Source organism: Helianthus annuus, chromosome 9 (assembly GCF_002127325.2).
Source record: "Helianthus annuus cultivar XRQ/B chromosome 9, HanXRQr2.0-SUNRISE, whole genome shotgun sequence".
Classification (NCBI taxonomy): Eukaryota; Viridiplantae; Streptophyta; class Magnoliopsida; order Asterales; family Asteraceae; genus Helianthus; species Helianthus annuus.
The window spans coordinates 14,005,586-14,022,031 of record NC_035441.2 but is presented as its reverse complement, the minus strand read 5'-3'; the positions used below and the strand labels follow the sequence as shown (position 1 = coordinate 14,022,031).

The following is a 16,446-nucleotide window of genomic DNA, read 5'->3' as shown; positions in this document are numbered from 1 at the left end:
AACAATTTCCGACACATCAAACTAGTTTCAACAAGTATGTAAATCGCATTATTACATGAACTTGTAGTTTTTCCGAAAACTATTTTGTAGATCTCTTTATATTTGGTGGATCTATGTGTAAAATAGTTTAATCTTGTAAAAACCCCGTTTTTAGAATAAATCATTCTTTACAACTTCCCGACAAATTTTGTAAAAATTGTTACTTTGTCGGATCTTTCGTTTCACTAGTGTTTATACACTTGTGGTTTGTAAAAATCATATTTGTTAACATGTCACCCAACTTTTATAAAACATGATTTTCTCGACACTTGGTTCTACGAATATACCACTTGTACATACGTAGATCGGCTCGTTTTAAATACTATTTTACAAGTCAAAATATTTTTACACAAGTTCATGTTTCTCGTGTGGTGGAGTTTCACCTTTTAACCCTCGTACCGATAGGAACAAGCTTATGCCAAGATTCATGATCTTAACAAAGTCGGGTTAAACGATGATAAGAGCCACCACAACGTAGATCGGGCCTCAATAATCAACATATTCGAATACTACAACATTTACACATGTTATGAGCTCTTAACCAACAAAATTCAAGTTTTAGTAGACTTTATAGATTCAAAACGCATGATTTCGACTTTTAACCGTTAATAATCATATTAACCACTTTAGATAGGATCGAGAGCGGGTTTTAAACATTATACCTCTAGCTCGGGGCTAGGGAAGAATCTAGTCGAAAATGGCGTGGATAAAAGCAAAGAAACGAGGTCCTTCAACTTCCGCTTGCTTCAAGGCTCCTTATACGTGATCCTCGACACTTGTATATACTTGGAACTTGCTTGGTTCCCTTGGTTTGGCCGATTTCCAATGGGGGGGGGGGGGTATCCGGTTGGTTTTCAATCGTTCAGTTAGTGTCTAGTTATGTTAATAGGTTAACTTTAGAGATTAACCCCGTTAGTTGCATGATGCGTTATAAAGCGGGTGTTAGGGTAATCAGGGACCCTAACTGGCTCAGAAACAGGCTAACAATATTTCTGACAATATTTTTATGTTCCGGGTATAGTCCGGTTGTTCGGTTGGATAGTAATCCGTTAAAGTGCTTAAGTAACCTTTTAAGCGTCGTAAATAATATTTTTAGCGACACAATTTATTCTGCAAAGTGTCAGGAATATTTCCTCATGTTTTGGCACTTTATTAGTTAGCTAGAAGCTAGTATGTTAATAAAAGTGCTGTGTTTTGTGCTTAGAGTACGTTTTAGGCACATCCCATCATTATATCTTATTCCTAAAGACGCAGTTCGACAACCCTTGTATCCCTACACGCACTATGGGTGTAGTAAAATATTTCTGGCTCATACAGGCCCTTAGAGGCAGTGTCTGCCTGATGCTGGCTATATCAGCATGTTCAATAGGTTATCCGTTTAAATGCTACTGTGCTTTTGTGCATCATGTTTGTCACTAGAGTTCAGTAAATAAATAATGTAGTGACGGAAATCAAGGTATGATGCAGACATGTACAAGTATCAACAGTCAAGTAGCAGTTTATCAGAAATCTCAATTAAGCACAGTAATTAGGCAGCAATTAATAATTAATTATGTCGTACGGATACCTGGTTTTGTGAGGGTTGTCACATTCTCCCCCTGTTAAAGAAATTTCGTCCCGAAATTTAAGCTCTGCTTGTAGAAGCAGGGTTCTCAGGAAATAAGTGTGGGTATTTCTCTTTCATTCGGTCTTCACGCTCCCAGGTGAATTCAGGACCATGTCTGGCATTCCAACGAACTTTGACGAGCTTGACACTGCTCCGGCGGGTCTTGTTCACTTTCCAATCCGTGACCTCGACAGGTTCTTCAACGAAGTGGAGCGTGTCATCAACATGAATTTCGTCGGTAGGAATGGCAACGTTAACTTGAGTTGGACTTCTCTTCAGATTGGATACATGAAATGTATCGTGAACATTATTCAGTTCGGCAGGTAGATCCAACTTGTATGCTACGGTCCCAATTCTTTCCAAAACCTTGAAAGGACCAATGTAGCGCGGATTCAACTTCCCATGCTTCCCAAAGCGTGCCACACCCTTCCAGGGTGATACCTTTAACAAAACCATATTACCAACCTCGAACTCCTGAGGTTTCCTTTTCAGATCTGCGTAGGTTTTCTGACGGTCACGAGCCGCACTAATGCGATCTCGGATTTGCGCAATCTTATCTGTAGTTTCCTGAACTACATCGGGACCTACCAATTGTCTATCACCCGCGTCAGACCAACAGAGCGGCGACCTGCACTTGCGCCCATATAAAGCTTCGAATGGCGCGGCACCAATACTGGTATGGTAGCTGTTGTTGTATGAAAATTCAACCAGGGGTAAATGCTTATCCCAGCTACCGCCTAAATCCATAACACATGCTCTCAGCATGTCCTCCAACGTCTGAATCGTCCGCTCACTTTGTCCGTCGGTCTGTGGGTGAAACGCAGTGCTCATATTCAGCTTTGAGCCAAAAGCTTCCTGGAAGGTTTGCCATATCCTCGATACGAACCTCCCGTCTCTATCAGAAATAATCGAGAGAGGTACTCCATGGCGTGTAACAATCTCTCTCATGTAAATTTCAGCCAATTTGCTTGTATTATCTTTCTCGCGGATAGGTAAGAAGTGTGCTGACTTCGTTAAGCGATCCACTATCACCCAGATAGTGTCATGGCCTTTTGGCGCTCTTGGCAACTTCGTAATAAAATCCATGGAGATTTGTTCCCACTTCCACTGGGGAATTTTTGGTTGCTGCAGAAGTCCCGAAGGCTTCTAGTATTCCGCCTTAACTTTGGCGCAAGTTAAACATTGGCTCACATAGATAGCAACATCGCCTTTCATCCTAGGCCACCAGTAATAATCTTTAAGATCCTGGTACATCTTATCGGCTCCAGGGTGGATAGAGTACCGCGACTTGTGAGCTTCATCAAAAATAACCTCTCTTAAACCACCAAACAGAGGAACCCAAATCCCTTTCTCAAAACACAACGTTCCTTCCCTGTTTGGCACCAATATCTTCTCCATCCCACGGAGATATTCTTCCTCAAGGTTTCCCTCCTTGAGAGCTTCCTTCTGTGCTGCACGAATGCGCGAGGAAAGGTCGGTTTGAATTATCATTTCCATAGCCCTAACCCTTATGGGCTTGATTCTCTCTTTACGACTTAGGGCATCAGCGACCACATTCGCCTTCCCTGGATGATACTTGATCTCGCAGTCGTAATCGTTCAACAACTCGACCCATCGCCTTTGCCTCATATTCAACTCCTTCTGGTTGAATATATGCTGGAGGCTCTTGTGATGAGTGAAGATCGTACACTTTGTACCGTAAAGGTAGTTGTTAGAGCTTATGAGATCGTTGGTACTTGTGCTGGATTAGTTTGATAGTAGTTTGTATGCATTTTGAATGTTTAGGGGGTTATTTTGTAATTATCTAGAAGTTGTAATCCTGACTTAGTGTAGTTAAGATTCCAGCAAATTTATAAATTTGCTGGCAAGTCAGGAGGCTAGTATATATACCCCAAGCATTGTAACTTATTCAAGCTTTTGGCTCTTGGTTGAATCAAGTGTTGTTTACATTCATATTTGTGCTTAGATCTGATTTCCAAGGTTATTCATTGTTATATCTTATTGTTTGGATTCAATACAACACTAGTTGTATTCATCAATCCATTAGCTTCACCTTCATCTTCATTCTTGATCTTTCTTGACTCTTCATAGTTCAAACACTTAATCAATAGGTGTTTTGGACTAAAACAACCAACCACTGTGATCCGAATACGTTTTGGGAACTACAATTTGGTATCAGAGCCTTTGTGCTCTTGGTTGTTGTGTTCTTGTTGAGATTTTTCATTGTTTTGAAGGTTTTTCAAAGTTTCAAGGTTTTTCAAATTTTTGGGCTTAAAATGGATTGATTTGGTGTGTTTAATCGATATGTTGTTGTTAATACTTGATTAGGGAGTTATTTTGGTCATTTTGGTGCATCAAAACATGGTTTTTGGGCTGTTTTTGAGTGATTAGAGGGTTTAGTTCGTGTTAAACCCTCTGTCCAGCGAAATTATCTTGAAGACAGCGAAGAATATTTGAATACAGCGAATTTATATTTTGAATACAACGATCTTGGCGTTGAATATAGCGAAATAATTCAATCGCTAAGTGTTTTATCGCATAATCAACAAATTCGCCGACTATCGTTCGAGCGAATTTGCTGATCATCAGCGAAATAGCACCATTTGTCCCTTAAGCGAAATTATCGAAGGCGACTTCGAGAACCGTGCTAGCGAATCACAGAGTTCCTATCACGGTTTCCGGCAAATTTAACCTAACTCGGTTTGTGTTTGATTTGTCAGCGTAGATAAGTTGATTGCTCGTGCAGGACTCACAACTTATCAGCGAAGGTAGCGAACCAGTCAGCGAAGATCATCAGTCAACATCGCTCACCGGCGAATTTAAAGCTCTGTCGGCGAATTTAAGTCTGTTCAGCACTCGTTTGTCAAAAACAAAGAAAAATGTCGCTAAATCAACTAAGTCCAATCGCTCAAGCGGAACTTGAAACTGGAACCACAACTCGCCCACCAAAGTTGAAAGGAGCGGAAGATTTTAGCACTTGGAAAACGCGCATTCAATCGTTCTTCGAGTACACAGATTACAATCTGTGGCTCTCTGTTACCGCCAGACCTCACGTTCTAACGGTAGTTAGAGGAGATGCGGTAGTTACTAACAACGATGCTACTACCTTCACTGACGAAGACAAGGCCCTCATTCAACGTGATCGTCGTGCACACGCCGCTCTAACCATGGCTTTATCAACAAACGATTGCAACATGTTTGAAGAACACCGAACTGCAAATGCACTCTGGAATGCATTGATCGAGTACTATGAGGGAAATGAAGAACTGATCGAAAGCAAGAGAGATATGGTGCAGAAGCAATACGACATGTTTTGCGGAGTCCGTGGAGAAAGCTTGTCTGATCACATTAGCCGCTTCCTAAACATGATGACCAAAATGAAGAAAGCAGGAAATCCTGTTACCAATCGTGCTGCAATAAAGAAACTGCTTGATTCGCTCCCCAAGGAATGGAGCCTGCAGTGTATGATGATCAAGAAGGATTTCCTCAACAATCCTAATCCTGTCACTCTGTCAGATCTGATCAACACCCTAAGGGCATTTGAAATGGATGTTAACAAGAGAGAGATGAACACTGCTGGATATCAACCTAAAGCAACTCAACCTTCAGCAGGATTGAAGAATGTAGCATTTCTCGCTTCAGGGGGCATCACTCCACAAGCTTCTGACCTAATTTACGCAAATGCTTCCGCAAGCGCATCTAAAGCCCCACAACTTGTTGAGAAGACTATCACTGTCGATACTCAAGCATTGAAAGTTTCCACCGAGAATGTGGCACTCTTCAACACATTTCTGAGCAGCTATGAAGCCCTAATGTCTGGGGAACTGAAGAAGGAAATGTTTACTGCCGAAGACATGTATCAGGTTGATCCAGATGATATGGAAGAAATGGATCTAAAATGGCAAATGGCCATGATCACTCTGAGGTTAAAGAAATTTCAAGACAAGACAGGCAAGCGATTGGGTCTTGGAAAAGCTGGCTTTGACAAGTCTAAGCTGAGGTGCTACAACTGCAAGAATCTTGGACACTTCAAGCGTGACTGTCCGTTGTTGAAAGAGGGAAACAGTGAAACTACTCCTGCTGTTAAACAGATCACTGTTGAAGAGAACAAAAGCAACGCATCTCCCAGCACGCCAAAGGCTTTAGTTGTTGAAGACTATGATTGGAGCGAAGAGATCACTGAAGCTAAGGAACAAGTCAGCAAAGCCCTGATGGCCAAAATCTCAAGTGAGTCATCTGCAAGGCAGTTTGAGAAGCAGACAACTGGAATCCCAACTGGAAACAATGATGCTGACAAGGGATTGAAAGGTATTCTGCCTTCAGTGAAGTCTGGTGATCAAGCTAAAAAGGATGCTGAGAAAGGAAAGGATAAAGCTCAAGCTACAGCCATGAAAGCAGATGCATCAAAAGAGAAGGCTGACAAAGACTTGGTAAATAGTATTCCACTCAGTTTCAAGGAGAAATTATGCTCCGAAGCATGCGTTGATGTCGTGGCACATTATAAATTCTTAAATCTGGAGTTTGAAAGGCAAAAGGACAAAGCTTTAAAAATTAATAACGAGCTTAAACAAAATGAGGCTGCATATCAGAGAAAGTTGAACTCAACTTTGGCTGAAATGCAAACTCTTAAAGAATTTGTGTTTAGAAAAGATTTTATCATAAATGATCTTACAGAAAGATTAGAAAAAGCTTTAAATGAAAAGAACAAACTTCAAATTATAATAGATAAATGGAATGTCAGTCAAAAGGCCTTTACTGACATCAAAAATTGCCAACGACCAACGTTTGTGAAAGACGGGATTGGTTATAAGGATAGGCACGGAAATGAAAGAAAACTTTTCTTTCCTCCTCACAGCAAAAACTACGTGCCTATGCCTACCCCTCATCCCGAAAATGATCTCATAAATGAAAAGTCCTCAGTTGAACAAAATGAATTTTCTGAAAATGAAACAACTGCTAACTGTTCTAAAAGCAATGCAGATTCCATTGAGTGTAAAGAGGATGTGTGCGATGATGATGGAGACTGCGGAGGGTCAAAAATAGGAATTGGTTACTCAGGCGACAGTTATTCCACCGTTAACTGGTTCGTCTGGAATTGTTCTAAAAACAATGTTAAGGATGAATGTAATAGTTTAAATAGGTTGGATGACTGTAATGGCCAAGTGCCTAAAATTAAATCCGTGGATGACTGTAAAGGCCATGTGCCTACATTTGAGACTCGTGATCATGAACCTTATGCGTCTGAATGTCATGATTTGAATTATGATAATGTTGCTTGTGAATCTCCTGTATTTGTGCCAGAATTGAAAAGGAATAGCTTTGGAAAATTCCTTACAAAGGAAATTCCCGAGTTTATTCCTTCCAGAACAGGTATGACAAAATCGGAAAAGAGCGTTACTGAAGATCAAGATAACGTAGATTCAAGCTTCACTACCACAGAAGACGAACAAACATCAGAAAGTTCGCACTCAGAAACCTCAACTGAAGATCAAGCAACTAGTGATGAAAGCTTCGAATGTTCAAGTTATGAAGCTAGTGAAGAACAAAGTTCAAGCGAGGATAACACGTCTGAAAGCTCACTCGATTCAGACAGTGATGAAGAATATCCCGAAGATGAAAGCAGAGTGGACAAGAAAACAAAGAAAGCTGAAAGCTCAAGACTCTCATCACATACATCATCTTCTCACACCAAAAGACCCATACATAAAAGATGTTTTCGCTGTAGTCATTTAGGACATACAGCGAAACATTGTAAAACCAAAAAGTTTCCTAAACCAGAGCATGATTTTATTACAAACGTCACGCATCAACTAAATTATCTTAAGAAATCTGTTAAAAATCTGGTTGAGTCAACTGCGTATCTTTGGAAACAAAAAGAGGTCAAAGTGGGTCAAAACCACGATAGATTCGAAATGAAACAGATTTGGGTTCCTAAATCAAACTAATATGTATATTTGTATATTTGTGTATATATCAGAATAAACTCCAGAAATGGCTTCGAATGCTCATGGAATACATCTGGCACGTCGACAGCGGGTGTTCAAGACACATGACAGGGTTAAGAGAACTGTTAAAGAACTTCCGCTTTATTGATGGAGATTTCGTGTCTTTCGCTGGCGACGAAAAGGGAGGGAAGATTGTTGGAGTAGGAGATGTTGTGTCCGAATCCCTCACACTGGAAAATGTCAACTATGTTCCAGAATTGTGCTAAAATCTCATGAGCGTCTCTCAAGTTTGTGATAAAGGAATCTCGGTGCTGTTCAATGACATGGAATGCCTGTTCCTGAAGCCGGGTTATGTTGTTCCTGCAGAAATGATCATGCTCACTGCTCCAAGAAAGAACAACACATATGTGCTCAACATGAAGAATGCCAAGACAAATGACAATCTAACATGCTTAATTTCTAAAGCTTCAGAATCGGAATCACTGCTTTGGCATAGACGACTGGGCCATGTCAATTTCAAAAGTATGAATAAACTATCTAAGTTAAACTTAGTTAGAGGTCTTCCGATTAAAGAATTTCCATTTTCTGAAAAATGTATTGCATGCGCCCAGGGAAAACAGCATAAGAAACCTCACAAGTCCAAAGCAGTGAACACGATTTCTGCACCACTTCAGTTATTGCACATGGATCTTTTTGGTCCTATCAGTGTTAAAAGTCTCGCTAAAAGCTCTTATTGTTTGGTTGTAACAGATGATTTCTCTCGATTTTCATGGGTATATTTTCTGGAAGCAAAGAGCGAGACTGCTGAAGTGTTAAAAGCATTCATTCCCCTGATAGAGAACGTAACCAAGCGGAAAGTGAAGTCCATAAGAAGCGACAACGGGTCTGAATTCAAAAATCAGACTTTTATATCATTCTGCGCAGAAAAAGGAATTCATCTTCAATACAGTGCAGCCAGAACTCCTCAGCAAAATGGAGTCGCTGAACGCAAGAACAGAACGCTGATTGAAGCTGCAAGAACCATGCTGGTGGACTCCAAGCTTCCAATTATCTTCTGGGCTGAAGCAGTTAATACAGCATGCTACGTTCTGAACAGGGTGCTCATCGTGAAACCTCATGGAAAGACAGCATACGAGCTTCTCTTCAAAAGAAAGCCTCTTATAGATTTCTTCAGGCCATTCGGATGTTCGTGCACTCTGTTGAACACTCAAGAAAATCTCGTCAAGTTTGAAGCAGTGGGTGATATCTGCTACTTTATGGGGTATTCATCCACTCAAAAGGCTTATCGTGTTTACAACAAACGAACAAAGATGGTGATCGAATCGTACTACGTGGACTTTCAAGAAGGAAATTACACCAACACTGGCAGCACTCCTGACTGGTTCTATGATGTGAGTGTGATCTTCAATAACTTTGAAATTCCTGAAACTGCGTCTGACCCTGAGCCAGTCGAAGACACTCAAGTTGAACCTTTGTTTGACTCGTCTGACATTGGTTTAACTCCTTTCACCACCCGATTATCTCCATCATCTGCTGATCCGATTATGGCTGTAAATGAATCAAATGGTGACACTTCGCCTGAGAACACCCAAGACAATGGTGCTTCTTCTTCACAGGCGAATGTGAATGAGCCAACTCAAGACGATGATCCACCAATAATTTATGTCGACGAACATTTCACCAACCTTCCGCAGCAAATCGAATCTCTAACAAATGCAGGATACAAGACAAATAGAAATCATCCTCTTGAAAATGTCATCGGCGCAGTAGAAGAAGGAGTACGTACTCGAGGGCAGTCAGCAAGCATCAACAAAGGTCTCTTCGCAGCTTTTCTATCACAATCAGTTCCACGTGACATCGAAGACGCTATTCAAGACTCCAGCTGGGTTCAGGCGATGCAAGAAGAATTATCTCAATTCAGGAAACTCAAAGTGTGGGAACTTGTAGATCTACCTGAAGGAAAGTTTCCTATCGGTACTAAATGGATTTCAGAAACAAGAAAGAAATCAAGAGGGGTGGTCTCACCCGGGATTGGAGGTTTATTGTTCACGTGATCTCGATGAGCCTAGCTCATCGAAAAGGCGGATTTGACGGGCTGAATCTAGAATGGTCTGCAGCCATGCTGAGCTTGTGTATCAATCAAAAATTCAATCTCTCGGGACTAATATTCAATTATATGCGAGAGAATGCAAATGGAGCAACATGGGCAATGTACCCGAGATTTATTCAAATGCTCATTAATGATCAACAAAAAGACCTCCCAAATGACGGAAATACCTACAAATTTCACGTGCCCACAAGCAGACAGTACACAGAAATAAAAACCAACGAATGGGTTCTGCTGCATGACTGGATGTATAGAGCTGAAAGATTACCAATCGTTAAAGCAGCATATCAGGAATACAAAGAAGGTGTCAAAGCTAAACAACAGAAAGCTGCACAGGCTTAGGCCGAAGCAGCTGCCAAAGAAGAAATAAGCAAACGAAAGAGAAAAGACAAGCAACCTGCTGAAGGAGAACCTCCAAAGAAGAAAAAGACAACGGAAGGTTCTGAGCGTCTCATGAGTTCAGCAATCAGGGCGGCAGAAACTGAAGAGCATCGTAAACATATTCAAGATCTAAAAGCCATTCATGCAATGCAGGAGAAAGAGAAAAGAGAGAAGAGTCTGAAGCGTAAAGAAATATCTTCCTCTGAGATGCCCGAAATAGTTCCAGAAGAAACTCAAACTCTCAATGATTTCGTTGACCAAATTCTTGTTGATCCATATGAGGCACAGGCAGGCCAAGGCACATCAAAGGTGTCCCCAGTCAAACCAACAAGAATTTCAAAGCCTCCTGTTGTTCCACAAAGGCTCCGTCCCTTTCAAGACTTGTATGACCGATTGATCAAAGACACCGGGCCTTCTGTGGCGAAAGAAATTTGTTTATTAAAGAATCAAGTTAATGATACAAACATCCTGAGAGAAAAACTCAAAGATCAGAGGAAGAAGAACAAGGAGACGACGGCATACATGGCCAAGCAAGCGAAATTTATCAGATTTCAGCAAGCTGGCTTAGAGAAACTCTACAGGATGATGCGCGGGATATGTGAAAAGACGAAAATTGAGCCGATGTTTACATTCGATGAAATCTTCGACTTTGATGCTTTCATTCAGGAAGAAACAGCTCGCAAAGAAAAGGAAGCTGAAGTAAAGAAAAGGAGATTAGAATCTGTTGATAAAGCATCGGAGGGAAATGAAAGCGAAGAAGAGGAGGTGGATCGAGAAGTCATGCCACCAACCTTTATTGAATGGGGGCTCGAGGATGAAGTCCTGTATGAGCAAGAAGACGGCAAAACATTTACTCCAGAGCACCCCGAATGGTTTAGAAAGGAACGAGAAAAGCTTCCTGATCTTCATCAAGTGATAAGAGTCGTAAAATCTGAGGAAACTGAGAAAATCATCAGTTGGATGTATGACAATCTCAGAGGCATGTTTGTAGTGAAGAGATGTGGTGGAGTGATTCAGTATTTTGAAACAGGATTTGATCTCTTCACTCTCCCAAGGTGGGATCTGAGAGAGCTTGGGCGTCTGAATCTGCTAAACCATAGTGACAGAGGCATCGGAAGGGATTTTGAACGACTAATTGCGAACGAATGTAACAGAGATTTCCTAAATCATGCCCCGCAGCGCCCAAGACGCCGAGTGTCAAAAACTACCTTCGATCCAGTAACAGGCAAAGGAAAGGTGACGTGGGTAGTCAACCCTGCTAAAGTTGTCACCAGAGTCAAGTTTCCAGAAGAAATCCATGTAGCCCTCAAGGATTTCAAGAAATGGTTTTATGATAGTCAAACCGGTGAAGCGGTGATCAGGTCAAATGATAATGTTGATATTCGCGTACTGGATCCGATGGATGTGTTTAAATTCGGGCTTTCAGATCTCACCATGCTGAATGCAAGTCGTATTAACGTCGGAGCTGGCAATGCCAATCTTGAAGAGGCAGCACTGTTTCAACGAGCAGTGGAGCGTGCCTGGAGATTAAAAAGATATATGCTCGACATGGTAGACAAAATGGAGAAGCGAAAAGAGAAAGAACAGAAAAAGAAAGAAGCTCGGAGGAAAAAGAAACACGAGAAAACAGTGGGAGGAAGCTCTACTTCAACAGCAGATCCAACCACCACCACCTCTCAAGCAACACCAACACCAACACCTCCGGCCTCATCCACATATGAGGCCGCTAAGGAGGACAAACAATCAAGTGAAGCTAACATTAATCAGGAAACTCCGTTAGCACCAACGGAGACTGTTACACCACCAGAAACGATAGTTCTTGAAGAAAATCCAACCGAGCCTGAAAAGCAAACTACGGAAGATCCAGCAGTTACCACGGAAGAATGAGAAGACAAGCACGCAACGATCTAGGGGGGATATTGTTAGAGCTTATGAGATCGTTGGTACTTGTGCTGGATTAGTTTGATAGTAGTTTGTATGCATTTTGAATGTTTAGGGGGTTATTTTGTAATTATCTAGAAGTTGTAATCCTGACTTAGTGTAGTTAAGATTCCAGCAAATTTATAAATTTGCTGGCAAGTCAGGAGGCTAGTATATATACCCCAAGCATTGTAACTTATTCAAGCTTTTGGCTCTTGGTTGAATCAAGTGTTGTTTACATTCATATTTGTGCTTAGATCTGATTTCCAAGGTTATTCATTGTTATATCTTATTGTTTGGATTCAATACAACACTAGTTGTATTCATCAATCCATTAGCTTCACCTTCATCTTCATTCTTGATCTTTCTTGACTCTTCATAGTTCAAACACTTAATCAATAGGTGTTTTGGACTAAAACAACCAACCACTGTGATCCGAATACGTTTTGGGAACTACAGTAGTGTCTCCAGATCTTTAAGGCAAAAACTACTGCACCTAGCTCCAAATCGTGTGTGGTATAGTTCTTTTCATGCACCTTCAGTTGGCGTGATGCGTAGGCGATAACCTTTTGACGTTCCATCAACACACAACCCAATCCTTGACGCGATGCGTCGTAGTATACCACAAAATCATCAGTGCCTTCTGGTAGAGCTAATATTGGCGTGTTACAAAGCTTATTCTTCAATATCTGAAATGCTTCATCCTGTTTGATTCCCCAATCAAACTTCTTATCCTTTTGCGTGAGGAGCGTCAATGGTTGAGCGATTTTCGAAAAATCCTCAATAAATCTTCGGTAGTAGCCAGCCAAACCCAAGAATTGCCGGATTTCGGTTGGCGTCTTTGGCACTTCCCAATTCTTGATCGCCTCGATCTTAGTGGGGTCCACGTGGATTCCATTTCCATTTACCACGTGTCCAAGAAATTGCACCTCTCGCAGCCAAAACTCACACTTAGAGAACTTGGCATACAACTGTTCCTTCTTCAGCAACTCTAGAATAGCTCTAAGATGTTGCTCGTGCTCAGCCTTTGTCTTTGAATATATCAAGATCTCGTCAATGAATACAATCACGAACTTATCCAGGTACGGCTTACAAACTCGGTTCATCAAATCCATGAACACAGCAGGTGCGTTTGTCAGACCAAATGGCATAACGAGAAACTCGTAGTGTCCATATCGAGTTCTGAAGGCTGTCTTTGGGATACTCTCCTCTTGTATCCGTAGTTGATGATATCCAGATCGAAGATCGATCTTTGAGTAGAAACTTGAACCTTGAAGTTGGTCGAACAGATCATCAATCCTTGGCAAAGGATACCTATTCTTGATCGTCAGCTTGTTCAACTCTCTGTAGTCAATGCACATACGGAAACTACCGTCCTTCTTCTTGACGAACAAAACTGGAGCTCCCCAAGGCGAGAAGCTTGGTCGGATAAAACCCTTGTCTAACAACTCTTGAAGTTGTGTCGACAGCTCTTGCATCTCAGACGGAGCAAGTCTATAGGGTGCCTTAGCCACAGGCGCGGCGCCTGGAACTAAGTCGATGCGAAACTCCACTTGTCTCTGAGGCGGCAAGCCAGGTAAGTCTTCTGGGAAGACTTCCGGGTACTCCCTCACGACAGGGATGTCTTCGATCTTCGGCTCAGTAGCCTTTTTATCCACAATGTGTGCTAGAAAAGCAACACATCCTTTCCGCAAACACTTTCTTGCTTTCAAGCAGCTGATAATCCGCAACGGCGTCTCACGCTTCTCTCCATGAACAACAATGGTCTCACCATCTTCGATCGGAATACGAATTATCTTCTCGTGACAAACTATCTCTGCTTTGTTACTCGATAACCAATCCATCCCTACTACCACGTCGAAACTTCCCAACTGGACTGGTAGTAGATCGAGAGCAAACTCACGTTCTCCCAATTCAATCACACCACCTCGAATCACTTCATTGGCTTCTACCAACTTCCCATTTGCTAATTCGATCGAGTACGGAATATCTAACTTACTAGCAGCTAAACCAAGCATGTTTTTAAATTCTAGCGATACGAAGCTATAATCGGCACCAGTATCAAACAAAACGGATGCATAGCGTTGGTTTACAGGGAACGTACCAGTGACAACATTGGGATCCTGGCGCGCTTCCCTGGCTTCCATGTTAAAAACTCTTCCGCGTGCCTGGTTTAATTCTGGGCAATTCCTTTTGTAATGCCCTTGATCTCCGCAGTTAAAACATCCGGGCCTCTGCCCGTTTCCACCATTGTTTCCAGCTTGATGGTTTCCCTGGTTCCGATTCATGGCGCCCGCTTGGTTAGCATGATTGGCACGGTTTCCGTCACTTCCGTGGTTTCCTTGTGGGCGGTTTCCATCACCACGATTGTTCTTATTCCCATATCCTCCTTGGCCTCCCTGGCCAGCAGTGGCCCAACAAGTCTCCTTCAGGTGGCCAGCCTTTCCACATGCTTCACAAACTTTTATCCCACAACGACCAGAGTGATGTCGTTGGCATGAGTTGCACTTGGGCTGTGCACCCATATATCCCTTACTTTTCCTTCTACCACCAGCTAAATTCTGAGTTGGCGTATTCGATTCCCCTTTCTTAACCACCATCCCGGTGCCCTGCTTGAAATTCGAAAATTTTCGCTTGTTACCACCTGACGACTCCACATGAGTCTCCTTCTTCTTCGGCTCGACTTCATCAAACTTGTTCAACCGAATTGCCTCTTTGGTGAGAGCCACACTCAAATCAATGGCTTCAGTGATTGTCGCTGGTTTGGAAGAGGTCACCATACTAATGATTTGAGGAGCTAGTCCCCAAATGAAACGTTCAATTCTCTTGAACTCTGGTGTAACCATATATGGTACCACATGCGACAAGTCGTGGAACCTCTGGACATATTCAGCTATCCTCGAACCTTCCATTTTCAGGTGCCAGAACTCGGTCTCTAACCTCTGGATTTCCGCGCGAGAACAGTACTTCTTGCGCATGAATTCTTTTAGTTCAGCCCAGGTCAGCGCGTAAGCAGCAGCTTCGCCAAGTGTCTGGACTTGTAGATTCCACCAGGATAGGGCTCCATCCACAAATAGCCCTGAGGTATAAGTGACTTGTTGATCTAGCGCGCATTTGCTCATGCGAAGTACGGACTCGGTTTTCTCAGCCCAGCGAACGAAAGAGACAGCACCTCCTGTGCCATCGAAGTTTACGGGCTTACAGTCCAAGAATTGTTTGTAGGTGCACCCTGCACATACATTACAACATAGGAACGACATTAGCATTTGCTAAAGGAATCCATTTAGGCCATGGTATGTCTTTAATGACTTAGGGTTACCATGAGGAGGATTTTGGTTGCCGTTAATGTTCGAGCTACTTCCGTTTAGTCCTCCTTGAGAGGCAGCATATTGAGCAATGGCAACAGCAATGACTTGCTGTAGTTCTTCATGAGTGGTAGGCATCGGCTGTGGTTGACGTCTTGGCGCCATCTTCTAAAGATGTGTACGTTGGTCAAGCCATAGTAAGCATACGAATATAGTAATAGTAATAGCACATAACATCTCATGTTATCAATATATCACACACAACATCCCATGTTACAATCATTATACACACAACATCCCATGTCCCAACATCCCATGTCCCAACATCCCATGTCACAAGTATTATATACACAACATCCCATGTCCCAACATCCCATGTCACAAAAATATAAATAAGCAATCAAGTGAATCAGATATGGTGAGAATACCGCGATTGCTATATATATCGAGACCATAATGTAGTAAGTGTGGCATACAACCATCAATCAAATAGGGGCTACATCACCCCTGTACAAAACTATATCATGTCAATGTCACATACATCAAGTACATCAAATAAGTATCAACAAAAGTCAGTAACATCAGATGGTCTCCAAAAGGCTGTGCAATCACAATCGCTGTCGTCTCACCAACGTCTACCTCTATAGCACCGATGAACTCTATGCGGATGGGGGTGGAGGAGGGGGAAAGTGAGTGTAGAGTAAGCGGCGTAGATGAAGCCAGTCCTCCTCCATCGCCTGCTGAGTGCGAATAACAGAAGCGATCTGCTGCTCCAAAGTCAAAAGTCGGGCAGCGAAATCCGGGGGTAATGATCGAAACGGCTGAAAAGGTGAGGATGTATGTCCATGACATGGACCTAGTGACAGCTGAGCTCTCTCGAGCTCCTGGAGACGCTGTGTATGGGACTCATGCTGATGGACGAAGGACATCAAGACGTCCTCTATGGTGTGCCCCATATGGAATGGATGATATGGATCAGTAGGTGGCATAGGAGAGGAAGATGACCAAAGCAGTGGCGTGCTGGTGGGATCGAATGGTGCTGCATGAATAGGTGAAATAGAAGGTGGAACAGATGACATCTGGGGCACGAAAGGAATAGACATCGGTATGTGCCCAAAAGGGTGGGCTGAAGAGCCCTCTCCA

The 16,446-nt window shown here is 42.4% G+C and overlaps 1 protein-coding gene across 1 annotated transcript; it reads left to right on the top strand.

Annotated features, from left to right (window-relative positions):
* Nucleotides 1–4,712: 4,712 nt before the first annotated feature.
* LOC118481974 lies at nucleotides 4,713–6,855 on the top strand. The gene is made up of 2 exons (XM_035977336.1): nucleotides 4,713–6,075; nucleotides 6,626–6,855. The coding sequence occupies exons 1-2, from the start codon at nucleotides 4,813–4,815 to the stop codon at nucleotides 6,686–6,688; spliced, it is 1,326 nt and encodes a 441-aa protein (XP_035833229.1). The 5' UTR covers nucleotides 4,713–4,812; the 3' UTR covers nucleotides 6,689–6,855.
* The last annotated feature ends 9,591 nt before the right edge of the window (nucleotides 6,856–16,446 follow it).

Excerpts from the sequence above, each read along its gene's own strand:
- LOC118481974 (XM_035977336.1), top strand. The coding sequence starts at position 4,813 with ATGGCTTTATCAACAAACGATTGCAACATGTTTGAAGAACACCGAACT. Across the intron at positions 6,076-6,625 it reads AGAAGGCTGACAAAGACTTG|ATTCCATTGAGTGTAAAGAG; the intron begins GTAAATAGTATT and ends AAAGCAATGCAG.